The 15,718-nt window shown below is 50.9% G+C and overlaps 1 protein-coding gene across 3 annotated transcripts in view; it reads right to left on the bottom strand.

The window, feature by feature from the left end:
• Nucleotides 1-15,718, bottom strand: part of MTHFD1L (methylenetetrahydrofolate dehydrogenase (NADP+ dependent) 1 like) — a 1,409,858-nt gene that overhangs the window by 628,923 nt on the left and 765,217 nt on the right. For all 3 annotated transcript variants that reach the window (XM_085612491.1, XM_085612490.1, XM_085612492.1), the window contains exon 20: nt 11,760-11,871. In XM_085612491.1, the coding sequence (XP_085468617.1) occupies nt 11,760-11,871 (112 nt within the window). The remainder of the gene's footprint in view (nt 1-11,759; nt 11,872-15,718) is intronic.

Raw genomic sequence — 15,718 nt, 5'->3', positions numbered from 1 at the left:
AAGGAAGAGAAGAATCTGTAAGCAGAGAGAACAGTGTCTAGGCCACTCGGAGGTGACCAAGAGGCACGGAAGAGCAATGCCCACTGATGACGGACGGTTCAAGAAAGATGACGGTGACCTTGTGGCAGCAGCTGTGAGGACCAGGAGACGCTGAGGAAGACCAGGAGCCGTACACGAGCTGTCCCACATTGGAAGTTTAGAACCAGGGGGTAGGTGTCTGGAGAGAGCACAAACAAGCCTGGGCAGCTGAAACAGCCTGGAAAGCTTAGAAGGAGCAACTTTAAGACCAGCAAGGTTCAAGGGACTCACCACCACCAGCAGGAGAGCCAGAGCAAGCCCCACGCTAGCAGGGGAGCCCACTGAAAAAGAAGAACAGCATCAAGAGGACCCACAGGCTGAGGGCACAGGAGTCACAATAGGAACTCGAGCAGCTCACCAAGTAGGAAGGCCCACGGTGCAGAGGATGAAGTGAAGACGCTGTACTTCGCAGGAAGAGATGCTGGAGCTTCTTGTAGCCTGAAGATCTCTGGAGTACAGAACCAACAAGCCTTGGCAACGGCAAATCGACGCAGTGCACAGGGGTTTGGTCCCAGCGGTTCCAACGAGGGATACTGGCCTCAAAATTGAAGAGAGGACAGGTCAAGCCTTGAGGGAGTTGCAGAACCACCACCTGTGTTGCTGAGCCTTTCGAAGTCCGTGGGACATAGGAGCAGAAGACCGGTCAGCTATGTTGTGGGGCCTGCAGATTCAGCAGAGTGACTCCTTCACTGCAAGGGAGATTACTTTAGGTGTCCTTGATGCCCACAGGTCTGTTGAAGATCCTGGAAGAAACACAGACACAGATGTCGAAGAAGGCTCTCAGAACAGTGAGACCAGGAGCAGCAGGAGTCTTCCTTGATGCAGTCTCGGTTCCAGGTGAAGTCCAAATGTCCAGACAGTCACAGAGTGACGTTGTTTCAGGCTTGGGTCTTGTCCCACGATGAATCTGAAGACCCACCTACAGGTAAGACCTTAAATACCCTCGGAAAGGGGTTAGGACGACTCAGGTGTCCCTCCCAGAGGAGGGGCTGGACAAAGGGGAGGATACTCCCAAGTCCTTTGTCCAGTTTCGCACCAGAGCGGGAGACAAGGACTCCCTGAACTGGTTCAAACTGAAGTAGCGAGGAGGGCACAAAACGTGCCCTTCAAAGCAGTCTAGTGGTGCTGGCAAGCGCCCCCAGCCCAATACAGTAAGTCCTGTCTGGGGAGGTGCTCACCTATTGTTCTACCTTCCCCTGCTCAAGCTTGGCTAAGCAGCAAGAGGGCAGAATCGTGTCTGTGGTCGGCAGCAGCACTAGCTTGCTGCGAGACCCTGAAAGTCTGTAACCGGGAGTACGGGGGGTACCTCAAGCGAGCCCACAAGTACGTAGGATAATACATCCAATATTGGAATCTGTGTTGGGGTATGATTCCAACATGTTTGATACCAAACAAGACCAGGTTGGTTTGGTGCAGCCACTATATAGTTAGACATCTCATAATGATCGATGTCCACTATATGTATTAAAATGGCTGACTGCACTTACAAAGCGAGGAGAATCGACTCGGGATTTGTAGGGGTGTTCTACTCATGCAGGGGCACCCTAACACTTATAACCAAGCACCTTGCCTTCAGGACTGAAAGGCCTGCCAGAGAGGTGACTTAACAGTCTTAAGGGTAGTGACCTCAGATATATGGAAAATTATATCTGTTGCGAGAGGTACAAGCACCGACTCACAGGCTGCAATGGCAGGCCTGTAGTCACAGTTTGAGGGGTATCTCATGGGTGGCACAAAACATGCTGCAGCACAGGGGAGACCCCTGGTGTACTAATGCCCTGGGTACCTTAGTACCATATACTAGGGACTTACAAGGGTACACCAGTAGCCAATTGGGGAGGTAAAGAAGTACTTACCATAGTCAATTTAGGGAGGAAACACAAGGCCAGGGGTCCTGATTAGCACGTTGCCAGTCAGACCAGTCAAACAAACATAATGACACCAGGAAAAAGTAGGGGGTTACCATGAAAGCAGATCCTACTTTCCAACAAGGAGTAATATAGGACTCACAAGATACCACCGATTATTATTCTTAATGCGTAACTACAGGGGAAGCTCTCCCCTCTACCGATACCATGATGCACTGAACATCTAAGGATTTGGGTAAGTTATATGAGACAGATATACACTTATGCATGAACCAATGCACTGTGTGTGACATTTTTACTGCATCATGAATCATGATACAAGTAGTCATATGCACCCACAATCACAATATTAATTTAGAGAGTGCAGTGCTCACAAGTGGGGTGTACTGCAGATGCTCTACATATATACGCTTGTATAAATACGTTTGAATCAGTATAATGGAGGATTACATTGCCCTATTTTGTATCTTGATTTTTAAGGTGGCAAAAACTAGTAATTGCTTCTTCTCTTTTTTTATATCCCAGTTCCAGGAAGCTCATACTGAACTTTTATCAGGTAGGAGAGCCTTAGGCCTCATCCTTCTTGCATCACTTCAATGCAATAGTTAGAAAGGGAGCCCGCAGCCCTGAAGAAAACCGCAGCCCAGTATTGGTCACTTTTTAAGGCCTAAACAGGTTGGCACATGTAATGTTAGTCTGACTCGTCATTGTTAGATATAACCATGAACATTAGGATTTTTTTAAATCATATCAAGGATACCCTGAAATGAAGGGAGGAGCCTAGCGCGCAACTAAGATGGCCGCGTAGGTGCGAGGCTCCCGAGGACCTCCGCGACCTCCTGAATTAATCCTGGCGATATCCTGTCCTTGTTGAGGGGACTGTGTCGGTGAACCCGAGCTGAGGCGCCACCCGTTTTTCGGGTTCGAATCGGACCCCGGACACCGGTGGGAGCACCGATCGAAGGTTGCGGCCTTCTCCGCGCCGGCCCCCCGGATTGGAGTAGTGGGGCGATCCGGGGACAAAGTGAACAACAGCGGCGGGCAAGGCTGGGCGACTCGCGTACCCCGCGCTTTCACTTTCGCTTTTGCGCCCTCCTTGCCCTCAAGCGAGGTAGGGCTGCGGAGCGGGGTGCGGTGGTGTGGCCTTGTCCAGGTGCCCGGCTGGCCCGCCGGCTGTGGGTCGTCCTGCGGTCCAGTGGTCGCCCTCCCCCCCCCCGGAACCCGTGAACTGGTTTATCGGCCCGTTCGAGGAGATTGGCACGACGGTGGGAGAGCAAGCATGTCCACCAAACAAGATGGCGACCGGGCGAAGGTGAAGACGACCCGCCGTGGCCCGGCGCACCAATCCAACAGTATGGACCGCTACACTCTCCAGAAGGGATCTCCGGAGACATCGCGCACATCCCCGGCGGGCCCGACGGAGGCATCTGCTCAGCCGGTGGATCTGACCCTCCGGGACGTCATGGGCGCCATCGCAGAGATGAAGGCCTCGGTGGACCAGCGCTTCGACACCCTAGCGCAAAAAATAGACTCGGTCCTTGTGGATGTGAGCCTCGTGAGGGCTGACTTGTCCAAAACGAACGACCGGGTCGATTCCCTGGCCCACACTACAACGAGCCTCACGACGGATGTGGTGGCCCTCCAGAAGGAGGTGCGCCGGCTCGGCCAGGCGAGCGCCCTGATGGACCGGCGACTGGAGGATTCCGAGGGTCGGGCCCGGAGGAATAATGTTCGTATTGTGGGGGTGCCGGAGGGACGAGAGGCGGAGGCGGCAGATCTTTTTGTGGAAGAATTGATCCTTACCCATCTCCAGCCCCGGGGGCTGAGTAAGCTTTTTGCGGTGGAACGTGCTCACCGGGTCCCTGGGGGCAGACCTAAGGCCGGTGCCCCGCCACGGCCTCTCATTGCCCGGATTTTTAACTTTCGGGACAGAGACGCTATCCTGCAGACCTCCAGGCAACAGGGACCGGTCAAGCTTGATAACATGGATGTGCATTTCTACCCAGACTTTACTCCGGCGGTCCAAAAGCAGAGACTGAGTTTTCTCGGTGTTAAACGTCGCTTACGGGACCTGAACCTTAAGTACTCAATGCTTTTTCCAGCTAAGCTGAGGGTGGAGGTGGATGGTCGCACGCACTTCTTTGACCGGCCCGAGGCGGCTGGGGACTGGTTGGACACTCTGCCTGGAGATCGGGGCCGAGGGGGTGGGGGGGGTGCGGTCAGCGGGGAGGGCCCGCCGGATCAGAATTGAGGGGTGAATAATAGGCCTTGCTCTGGACAACATTCCTTTACCATTTATTGATCGTATATGTTCCCCTCCTATGGAGGTCGTTCGGGGTCTGTTGGGGGCTTCCCTCCTCCTCTGGGGGACTAGTTAGTTTTCATCTATGGGGCGACAGGCACACTGCACTTTGGGGGGGCTGTCTGGGCTCATGCAGGGGTGCAGGGAGGGGGGAGTTCTGTTGGGATGGGGGGGTGGGGGGGGTGTGTTGTTTGTTTGCACCGCAAGGCAAACCCGCTACTGTATTGTTGCTCTCAAGATGCTCTGTGGGGGACGACTGATTGCTTCTACGTACGATGGGGGGTAGGGATTTGACTGTGTTGTCATGGAATGTTAACGGCCTGGGGGATAGGATTAAGCGTGGTGTGGTCCTGCAGTACTTGAAACGTATTTCACCAGATGTTGTCTTCCTGCAGGAGACACACCTTATAGGTAACTCCTTTCATGCTATGAATCGGCGGGGCTATCGTTTGGTGGCCCATTCGGGCTTCACTTCGGGCTCGCGGGGGGTGGGTATCATGATCAAGAACTCGCTCCCGTTGGAGATTGATGAGGTGCGCCATGATGAGAGGGGACGCTACACTGTCCTGGTGGGTAGAATGGAGGGTAGAGTGTTTATTTTTATATCAGTGTACGTCCCGCCTGGGTTACAAGCTACTACATTTGCGGACCTGGGGCGCCTCCTCCTGGACCTTCCGGGTGGCCTGCTGGTGGTTGGGGGGGACTTTAATGCGGTAGCTTCTGGGTCTATGGATCGCCATCCCCCTAGGGACCTCCCCCGGGCACAGGCGTGGCTGTCCGGCCTTTTAGACACACTGGGCCTGGTGGATTGCTGGCGACTAAAGCATCCCGCACAGCTGCAATACACCTTCCACTCGGGTGCCCATGGTAGCCTCTCGCGGCTTGATTACATCCTTGTCCCGGCGGCCTATGCTGGGAGGGTGGGGGAGGTGTGCCATCTGGCGCGGGGTATTTCAGATCACTCCCCATTGCTGTTACATTTCGATGTCTTCCCGAGGGGGGAGGGCAGGGTGGCTCCAATCAATGCATGGTATTTGCGCGACCCCACCATTCGTGCCGACTTGATCAAATCCTTACAGCGATATTTTGACGAGAATGTGGGGTCTGTCCCTTCGGCCATCTCCCTGTGGGAGGCTTTTAAGGTAGTTCTCAGAGGGGAGGCCCTCTCCTTTATCTCCCATGCCCGGAGGCGCGAGCGGGAGGAAGTGACCCGGGTGGAGGCCGAGATTGCGGAACTGGAGGGTGACCTGGGGAGCGGGGTAACGGATGCCAAGCTGCATGTTCTACACCTCAAGCAGGCGGCCTATGGGGCCCTCGTCACGGAGGCGGCCAGGGGCCTCAGTAGAGAGCAGCAGGGGCGATTGTATGATGTGGGTGATAAGGCTGGCAAATTGATTGCGTGGTTGGATAAGAGGGAGAGAGCGAGTCGTGTGGTTCCTTTGATTGAGAGGATGGATGGTGCGTGTGTCACCGAGCCGGAAGCCATTGTCTCCTGCTTCGCGGATTACTTCCGCGAGGTGTACTCCCCGGTTTCCCCCTGCTCGGAGGAAGATTCCCATGCCCTGCTTCGGGACATCGCGCTGCCCTCCCTTACGGTGGAGGACAGGGATTTGCTGGACGCTCCTCCCACCTCGGACGAAATTGCCCTGGCTATTCGCTCGGTTGCATCCGGCAAGGCCATGGGCCCCAATGGTATCCCCATCGAGCTTTACAAGCTACGCCCGGATGTACTAGCGCCCCACCTGCGCGCGATGTTCCTGGCGGCCCACTCGCAGGGTTCCCTCCCGCCGGACCAGCGTCTGGCCACAATCGTGGTGATCCACAAGGAGGGGAGACCCCGTGAGCGGGTCACATCCTATAGGCCGATCTCGCTCTTGAACGCGGAGCCCAAAATCCTCGCCAAGGTGTTGGCCAACCGGTTGGTCGGCGTGGTGGGCGATTTGGTCCACCAAGACCAATCTGGCTTTATACCCCACCGCAACACGGCTCTTAATCTGCGACGCTTGCACGGGGTGCTCGCGCGTGTCCCGTTTGTGCGGGAGCCGGCCATCTTGGCGTCCTTAGACGCCACCATGGCGTTTGACACGCTTGAATGGCCATACATCTGGGCGATGCTGGCGAAGTTTGGATTTGGACCGGGATTCATTAGCTGGGTCAAATTGTTGTATTCGGGCCCATTGGCGCAGGTGGTGGTGAATGGGCGAGTCTTGGCCCCATTCGCGCTGGGGCGGGGCACGCGTCAGGGTTGCCCCTTGTCGCCGCTCCTGTTTGCACTGGCCTTGGAGCCCTTGGCGGAGTGGCTACGGTGGCACCCTTCTATCCGTGGTCTCCGCTGGACCCCCGAGCATGAGGACCGCGTGTCCCTCTACGCCGATGATATCCTTTTGTATCTCGCCTCCCCGCGTAAATCGCTGATTGTCCTGGTTGATGTTTTGCGCTCCTTCGGTCGTAACTCAGGCCTCGTCATCAACTGGGCGAAATCCTGCGTATATGTGCTTTCCGGGGAGGCTCCGGCCCTACCACGGGACTGCCCGATCCAGATTGCCTCCCAGGGGTTCCGGTACCTGGGTATATATATTACTCTAGACCCGGAGGCCCGCTATGAGCGGAACTTGCTACCCCCCCTCCAGCGCTTGAAGGAGGACGTTGCGCGTTGGCGGCGTCTTCCGCTTTCGCCGCTTGGCCGAGCGGCCTTGTTTAAGATGATGTCCTTGCCGCGCTTTCTGTACGCCCTCCAGAACACTATGGACTTGGTTCCGGCGCGCTACTTCCGTGAGGTGGAGAGCCTCCAGCGGCGCCTGTTCTGGGACGGGAGGCCGCGCATTGCTCTGGCTAAATTGACGCTCCCGTGGTACGATGGGGGGGTCGCCCTCCCGGACATTAAACGGTATTACTGGGCCTCCCAACTAGCTGCAATTAATCATGGCCTTTACGGGCCCGCCTTGAACCCGGCATTTGAAATGGACAAGATGCTCCTGCCCGGTGGCGATTACAATCGAGCGCTCTACTCTGGCGCGCCCGACTCCCGTCTGACGGGACCGACGCGTGTCATGGTGCGTGTCTGGCACGCGGCTAATGCAGCTATGGGGTGGAAGGACCGTTTGACCCGGGCGTCACCGCTATATGAGTCTGAGAGGTTGGGCTCCCTGTGGACATCGAAGGGCTTCGAGAAGTGGGACACGATCGGAATCAGCACGGTGGGAGATCTCTGGACGAGGGGGGGATTCAAAACTTTTGAGACGCTGCAGACGGAGTTTCAGCTGCAAGGCAGTGAGTACTTTCGGTACCTACAAGTCCGCCACGCGCTGGGCTCCGTCTTTCCGGATGTCGCGTCCATCCCGGAGTCTTCCCCCCTGGAGGACAGAGTGCTGGATGGCCATGTTCCAGACAGCACAATCTCCCTTATATATAAAAAACTGATCAACGACAGATCGTGCCTGCTGATTAGTCTCCGCGAGGCCTGGGTTGCCGACGGGCTGGAACTGGACGACGAGGATTGGATTTCCGCGGTGGCCTCTCCGAAGGAGGTGGCCATCCCGGCTCGCCTTCGCTTCGTCCAGCTTAAGATCCTTCACCGGGTTTACGTGACGGGGCCAAGGCTTCTACGTATGGGCTTTGCTGGTGACGGATTGTGTAAGCGTGGCTGTGGTGCTTTGGCAACTTTCATGCATATACTGTGGGAGTGCCCAAAGGTGGAGCGATTCTGGCGTGGTGTGCATGAGGTTCTGCGTGTGGTTACGCGTGTCGCGCTGTTGCCTGAAGCGAGGAGATGCTTGCTGAATGTGTGGGAACCAAATGACTATTCGGTCCCGCAGACGCGGTGGGTGACTCTGGGATACATGATAGCTAAGCGTGACATTGCTCAATTGTGGGGATCCCAGAGGCCCCCGGCGGTGTTGGCCTGGAAAGAACATATGGATTGGTGTATGTTTCGTGAAAAGGTGGTGTATGTGGCGAGGGGTAAGCCTGGGGCGTGGGTGAAAATCTGGGGCCCCTGGAACGCCTACCGCGGGGGTATTTGTGAGCCGCCACTGCTACCGGCTGCCTCGCCAGCTCCGTCCCCCTAGCCGACCCCCCTCCCTCAGCCGTGGGCACGTGGTTCCCCAGTCCCTGATCTACTCCCATTCCCCTCTTCAGAGTTTTGCTGCTGGTTGGGATCCCCCACTTACGGAGCACGTGCCGTCACTTTGGATTGCGGGTTGCCTTGCGGGTGTGGTTTTTTGTGTTGTTCTGTTTTGATAAAAGGAAACCGTATTGTGGGCTTGGAGTTATGCGGCCTGCGCTATTGATGTCTCCTGCTTTACCAATCTGCACCGCCAAGAGACTCTTACTGTATGTATGTCATATGCTTTTGTCACTCTAGCGGCCGGCCGGGTGGTTGTAGGCCCATACCTGTAACTTTTTCAAAATGCAATAAACGGTTTCAAAAAAAAAAAAAAAAAAAAGATACCCTGAAATAAAAGAATACTTTGGTGTATACACTTAGGTATTTTTAGATATCATCTGTATTGTCCTGTTTCAGAAAATATCTAAGAACTCACAGTTTTTGGTTGAGTCCACTGAAGTCGCACTGTCCTACTTCAGTGTTAGGGATCGCCTATGACGAAGCATGCCACCATAAGTTGTGGGTGATGTGACCCCCTCAAACATCTTGTTTGATGTGGGACATCGTTAGAGACATAGCCGTGAGCTTCACTAGTGATAGGACACAGACAAGCACCTTATTTGAGGTGTATCTATGTGATTCTACCATGTTATAGTATGGTAAAATAGGATTGATCCAAAGCTTTTCAAGATTTCGTTTTGAATGAATGATTAATGTGGTCCAAATTTGCAGAGTGGCGTTCAAGCTGAACAACTTCCTGTACATTTGTCATTATCCCCTAAGTGTGCCAAAGCAGGGCCTAAATTTTCTGTCTTTGCTTCAACTCCTCAGTCACCAAGGTTGTTTCCCAACTCTGATACAAAGCAATCTTTAATCACCCTGGATTAGAAATCTGAGAAATTATAGAACTCCAGCAACCAAAAATCTCCTAACGGCATGTATTTAGCACTGGAAAAGCACAGCAAGAGTGCAGCATAGTTGTTTCTGTCACCTGGACATTGTTGCAAATCTGCTACTAATGAGGTCTCCTGATGAACATCCTACAGGCTCAGTCACCTTCACTTCGCCTCAGTCGCACACTTTCAGGTTCCTTCATTGTCCATAGACACACAATATTTGTATCGTAGACACTCGTCTGTCACGTTCCTGCATCACTAGCTCCTGGAAGCCTACTAGCCCCCTCAGGCAGTCATAGGAGGCAGAGGCACCGGGCAATCCAATCGATCTTTCAGTGAAAATATGGGATTCTGAGATGCAACTCAGACCTACAGGGCAATCTCTGAAATTCAGCAGCAGGTGACTCATTGCACTAATATATCCACTTCCTCCTCCCTAAAACAAACTGAGCAGAATACAGAACTCAGCGTATGCAAGGTAGCATTATTTATGCTGAAACTGAGGAAAGCACCCATAAATAAGTTATTTTAGGAGCTGGGCAAAACCAAAGGGGATGATGGACTGAGTGTTGAACATTGCAAGCACTCACCCCCAGTCAACTGATATGGGTTTAATCCATCATCATTCTTTAGCTCACTCCGCCACCCCAGTTCAGACATGGCCATATGCAAATCAGTCTGACCCTGCGCCGCATGGGAACAGTCTAGCCCGAACTGCCAATCCAGGTCTTCCCTGGACCGGAAACAAGCATCCTCGGACCGGTTTCTGGCTAATCAGCTGTCATCAGCCAGGCTAGCTTGAATACAGTGGCAAAGTGAGCAAGGGACCCAGGTCTGGGCATACCCTGCCAACTTGGGGCGAACAAAGCAAAACCAAAGGGGATGATGGATGGAGTGTTGAACACTGCAAGCACTCACCCCCAGTCAACCGATCTGGGTTTAATCCAAACTGGAATGGCGAGCAAACAATGACGGATTTAGGGCCAGATCTCTGTACTGGGGTGAATGTATGACATTATTCTGCATTCTGTCCATCAACTGTTTTTGCATTTGTCACCCCGAGTGGGACGGGTATGCCCAGACGTGGGTCCCGTGCTCTCCATGCCACTGGAATCAAGCTATCCTGGATGAAGAGGGGTGAAACCCCGAAACCGGTCCTAGGATGCTTGTTTCCAGTCCAGGGAGGACCTGGCTTGGTAGTTCGGGCTAGACTGTTCCCATGAGCCACAAGGTCAAGACTGATTTGCATATGGCTGGGTTCAAACTGGAATGGCATGGTGAGCAAAGAACGATGGATTTAGGTCCAGATCTCTGTACTGGGGTGAATGTATGACATTGTTCTGTATTCTGTCCATCAACTGTTTTTGCATTTTAGGAGCTGGAGGCAAATACAAGATATCGGTTTTATCTGAACATAACTTGGTTACTTTTTGACAGCCGTCCAATGGCTGTGTGTGTTTCCCTTCACAGAAAAAAAAAAACAGGAGCTCACACTAGCTAGCACCCCATTCTAGTTTATCTTCCTATCGATTTCACTATCCTCTTGATCCTTCGTTTCTTTAGGAGTCCCTTGTTTTGAAGTCCCTTGATGGGGAGGACTGTTTGCACCTTCAAGTTATATTTTATGTACAACTGTTCTCAGGTTACGTGCTAACTGGTGGTACTTGTTCAGTTAAAACATTGTTGTGTCTTCAATTGATTGATAGTCGCATAATGAGGGCGGATCATACTGCTCAGGACTCCAAGGATACTAGACAGCCAGGAGTGGAGAGTAATTAGAGCTTAGAGGTCCACTCACCAGTCAGGTACCACAAGCACAGCATTGTCAAAGACATTCTCAGACCCACTAGAAGGCCAATGTAACTTAGGCAGGGGCAATAATGTTAGACAATGTTTTCTTCTCATCCCGTCTACTGCCAGAAGATACCAAAAATTAGCTTTGGAAGAAATGAACATTCCGCTACTCCTGGTTGAGCTACAGAAATTCAGCCAGAACAGACCACATATTGTTCAAGGTGAAAAATAGGACTATGTGCATGTCCTTTTAGACCTTTGCTATATTACAGCTAGTAGATAATGCAGTCATGAAGATGGCAAACTGCACATCCTTTTCACTTTACAATTTAATGTCCAACTCCCTCAAGCTTCCCCACTAAAAGTTAGCATTCTGGTGTTTACAGCAGTGTATAGTTTGCTTCTGAATGTGCACTATTAACTCGAAACTCTAGGAGCATAAACAATTGCAACATGGTAGTTAATCCAACTTCAGATGAATTATTTCAAAATTTGACTTGTAGCATGAACACAATCTGGTAACTTACAACACTAGAAAATCATACAAAGAGGTTTGCTGGTTGATGTAGAGTTAAAACTTGGTACAGAAAATAAGTCAAACTGTTCTTAATACTGTACTCTCCTCTTGCATCAGAGTAATTGAAGGATGTAGAATAGATGTTCTCTACAAAAGTCAGCTTCACACTATGCAGTGGCACACATGATCAGTAACTTACCAACAAAGCCGTCTTCGCCAACCAACTTCAGTGCAATCTTGTCAGCCAAAACTGATGAGTTCCCATGTGCAATGTTGGCAAAAGGCCCAGCATGAACAAAAACAGGAGTGCCCTAGGAGGTAGGAACAATGAGCGTGTATTAAGGCAAGGCTGGGTACAAATGATAATAGGTTAATGCAAATGATATGAGGCAAAGGTGGCAGAATCCAGGCAGGTTGTGACTAACCCATTCCAAACCCAAGAACTTTTAGCAACATAGATTCACAAGTAATAGCCTCCTTGATCGTGACACATTGATTTATGAACAAGTTAAAAGCGTTACAGTCCAATTAAAAATAGACTTTAATAGTTTTGCAATATCGGCAAAACACACATGCCCCTCTTCTCCACACAATTACTGCAGACCCATAAAAGAGCCCCAGCTGGCCATCCTACTGAGAAGAATGAATTTTGACACAAAAGGTGGTGCACTGATAATGAGGATACAGCTTATAAATTAATTACAAACAGGTTTTAAGAAGCTGGATGCAGATCATTGCTTCTCTAATGATCTGTACATTAAGAGTATTAAATAAATGCTACAACCCCTGTAAATGGCAAATGTCTGGCATGGGGGTTGTGCAGATGCTCCCCACTATATGTGCAGGAGATACGTGGGTACTCTGCTGCTGTTTGTGCTTGAAGCAGGGGCTGGTACAATATGGGAAAAAGTAGGCTGGATTGCTTTATGTTTTGTAGATTCTGGGTCCCATTGCCAGAGCAATGATAATCACTTACAACTTGAGCCCTATGAGAATTGTGGACCATATTCTGAGCTAGCTAAACATGGTACTCAAACAACCAAGTACTCAAGGCTTAAGTACTTTGGAATAGTGCCCATGCTACTGGTCCCCACTTACCAGACAGGAGATTGTTGGAATGCCATTAAAGTATACCAACATATCCAAAAAACAACCTTCTCTGCTCGTTGGTGGAGGCATCTATAGTTAAAGAGGATTTGGCTTTAGAAAAGGAAAAGTGAAACGATATCTGGGTCAAGAAAAAAGGCCCAACAGTATTAAACAATAGTTACTAACTGCTGAGCACTTAGCAGGGATACCCCATCTGGGAGTGGACAGGAACAATTAGCAGCTTTTGTGTTACTTCTTTTGACATGGAGATGACAAGGAGGGCTTCTTCTATTCATCCACAGAACCTTCCTTGACTGGCTGCAGAGCCACAGTAGGCGGAAAACCAGATTGGACCTTGCCAGGTAGGGCAGTGGCCAATAAGTGAAAAAAACAGGCCTGCCAGGGTGCAGTTGGGTGCTGACATCTTGAAACTCCTTGGTCTCCTGGACAAGACAAAGCTGAAGTGCTGCAAAATGAGGTGGGACTGTCAGAATATTGTTATGACTGGAAGGTAGAATTCCTCCACCACCACCTCCTCAGGACATTCCTGGCCCGCTAGAAGAATCCTGACTTCTGCTGTAGTATAAGACTCACAAGGACTATAGAATTCTACTGGCACTCAGGGACTGGTACTGCTCTCCCAGGGTCAATTAGTTGGCCTCTTGCTTACGTGCTTTATGGACACAAAAAGCAGGACTCGCCAGCTCACAAAAGAGGACTAGACCCTGCAGGAATCCTGGATGGAGAGAGACCAGGGTATCTAGAAGCCTGTGAGAATGAGTTAAGAGCTACAGGACTGACCAGAAGAAGCTTTCCTAGCAGTTGGAGACAATTGGTCTGATTAGGGTTTGGCAGATAAGAGAAAAAGGCAGACAGGGTGTCAGGACTTCACATCCGTCACCCTGGTTTTACTTGGCCACCCCAAGCTCAGAGATTTTCGCCGGCCCAGCGTACACCTCTATACACTAGCAGGAACTGTCATCATAGCTGTTCCAATTTATGCTGGAAACTTTTGATGGACAGCATGGTCAAACATGACAGCTGGCCCCAAACTTCTACTAAGATTTATTTTTCAAAAACATACTCCGAAAGTGGAAACTGTTCTTGAGGGGAAAAAACCTAATTCTCCCCACACCATGGGAGATTTTTGCATGGCATAGGAGTAATTTTTAATGCAATGCTGTCCACCCTAAAGAGGGCAGACAGTGTTACATGCCTCTCTGACAAACACTACTCATCTAGTTGTGGCAGGAAACTTTAAGCCGATGGAGTAAATTTTACTGTCAGAGTGACCCTGGTGGCCGAACAGACTCAAAATTGAGAGGGCAGTCATGGTTTAAACGGAGAAGGTACTCGGTGTCGCTGTGCCAGAGTATTCTATCACCCATACTCTAAATTGGGCCCCAAGTCTTAAGGTAGAACCTTTAATTGGACAACCCACTGGGTTGATCTGACCTCTGCTTCATCACAGTCACTTATTTTTCCATAGTTCTTGACTTTTTCTGGGCAATTTTTGTCTTAAAACTTTGCAAATCCATATCTCCTATTTTAAAGATCTTGCTGCCTTTTTGTTTATTAAATTATTCTTTATTTTTCTAAATTGGTTTCAGTATGTTATTGCTTTGAGTCCTTTACTTTAAAATTGCTGGTACTCTCCGAGGGTTCCAGCGATTAGACCAGATCGGGATTACACTACTTGGGGTCATTAGGGTGGGAGACCACATACGGGCTTTCTCTGACCTGCAACAACACTACTCCCTTCTCCCTACTCAATTCTATAAATATTTGCAACTTCGTCACGCCCTTACCGCACATGTCCCACACGGTACCTCCCTTCCCGAATTCAATCCGTTAGAGGCTCAGGTCATGATGGGCAATCTGGGTAAAGGGGGAGTGTCACGAATATATCGCTCCCTTGTGAATAACGGCCCTGCCACCTTAGACGCGTTGAGGACCCGCAGGGAGGGATGAGTGGGTCTCCTGGAAGAGGTGGACTGGCGAGACGCCCTGATGGCTCCCAAGACCCTGACATGTTCTTCGAAACTACGCCTCATCCAGTTGTATTATCTCCACATTGCATATCTCACCTCTACACGCCTACACAGAGCGGGTCTGCGCCCCTCACCGGACTGCATGCGTTGCGGCCAGGCCCCGGCTGATTTTTTCCTTATGGTCTGTCTATGCCCTGATCTCACCCCTTTCTGGGCGGGTATAGAAACTGAACTCACAAACGCTTTGGGGTGGCCGGTCCCACATGATCCCATCCGTCTCCTTCTAGGAGTGTTTGACGGCTTAGACTGCTCCCGAGCCGACAAGTGTTTCTTGGGCATGGTGTTGGCAGTGGCCAAACGAGACATAGCGGCAGCCTGGTCGCAGGCAAAGCTTCCCACTGTATGTAAATGGCACCCAGGCGTGGACTGGTCCAGCGCGACCCAGGAAGAACCTCTTTAAGAGGCCTGAGACTGCCCTGAGAAGTTTGAAAAGGTATGGGGCAAGTTGCTGAACTTGCTGGGCTGAAATTCACGTAGATTTCCCACTTGCATTGTGGTTTTCTTTTACATCTGAGAGAGCCAGTACGAAGATCTTGTATTTTGAATGGGCTACCTTATTATTTGTCTATGATGTAAACTGATGTATCGTGCATTTTTTGCTGTCTTCCTATGTTTTTTGTTTCTATAAATGCTAATAAACTTGACTATCCAAAAAGAATTGCTGGTACTGCTTGAACGTAGCATGCACTTCTCTGGCGATTGCATGCTGCTTTTGTCATGGCCACCAGAGGTTGAGCAGAGATTCTCTCAGAACTGTATTTTGGCCTAACCAAAATGGGTTTGATTTGGCAGAGCGAGGGCTTGGGGAGAAGATAGTTGCCCTAGATTGGCCCTCGCTAGGTTTCTTTTTGCCACACCTGCCGCTAGCATCAGCCATATGAATTTTTAATTATTAAACAATTGTTGCTGTGGTAGAATGTGTGACCGACTTGGATTGGAGTAAGCAAGCCGAGAAGGTAGTTTATCAAAGTCGGGGATGTCCAAGAAGGTGGAAAAAAGTGAGGGGCTGATGGGGGGC

Source organism: Triturus cristatus, chromosome 6 (genome assembly GCF_964204655.1).
Source record: "Triturus cristatus chromosome 6, aTriCri1.1, whole genome shotgun sequence".
Classification (NCBI taxonomy): Eukaryota; Metazoa; Chordata; class Amphibia; order Caudata; family Salamandridae; genus Triturus; species Triturus cristatus.
The sequence above is the reverse complement of the archived record's forward strand: the minus strand, read 5'-3'. Positions and strand labels throughout refer to the sequence as shown.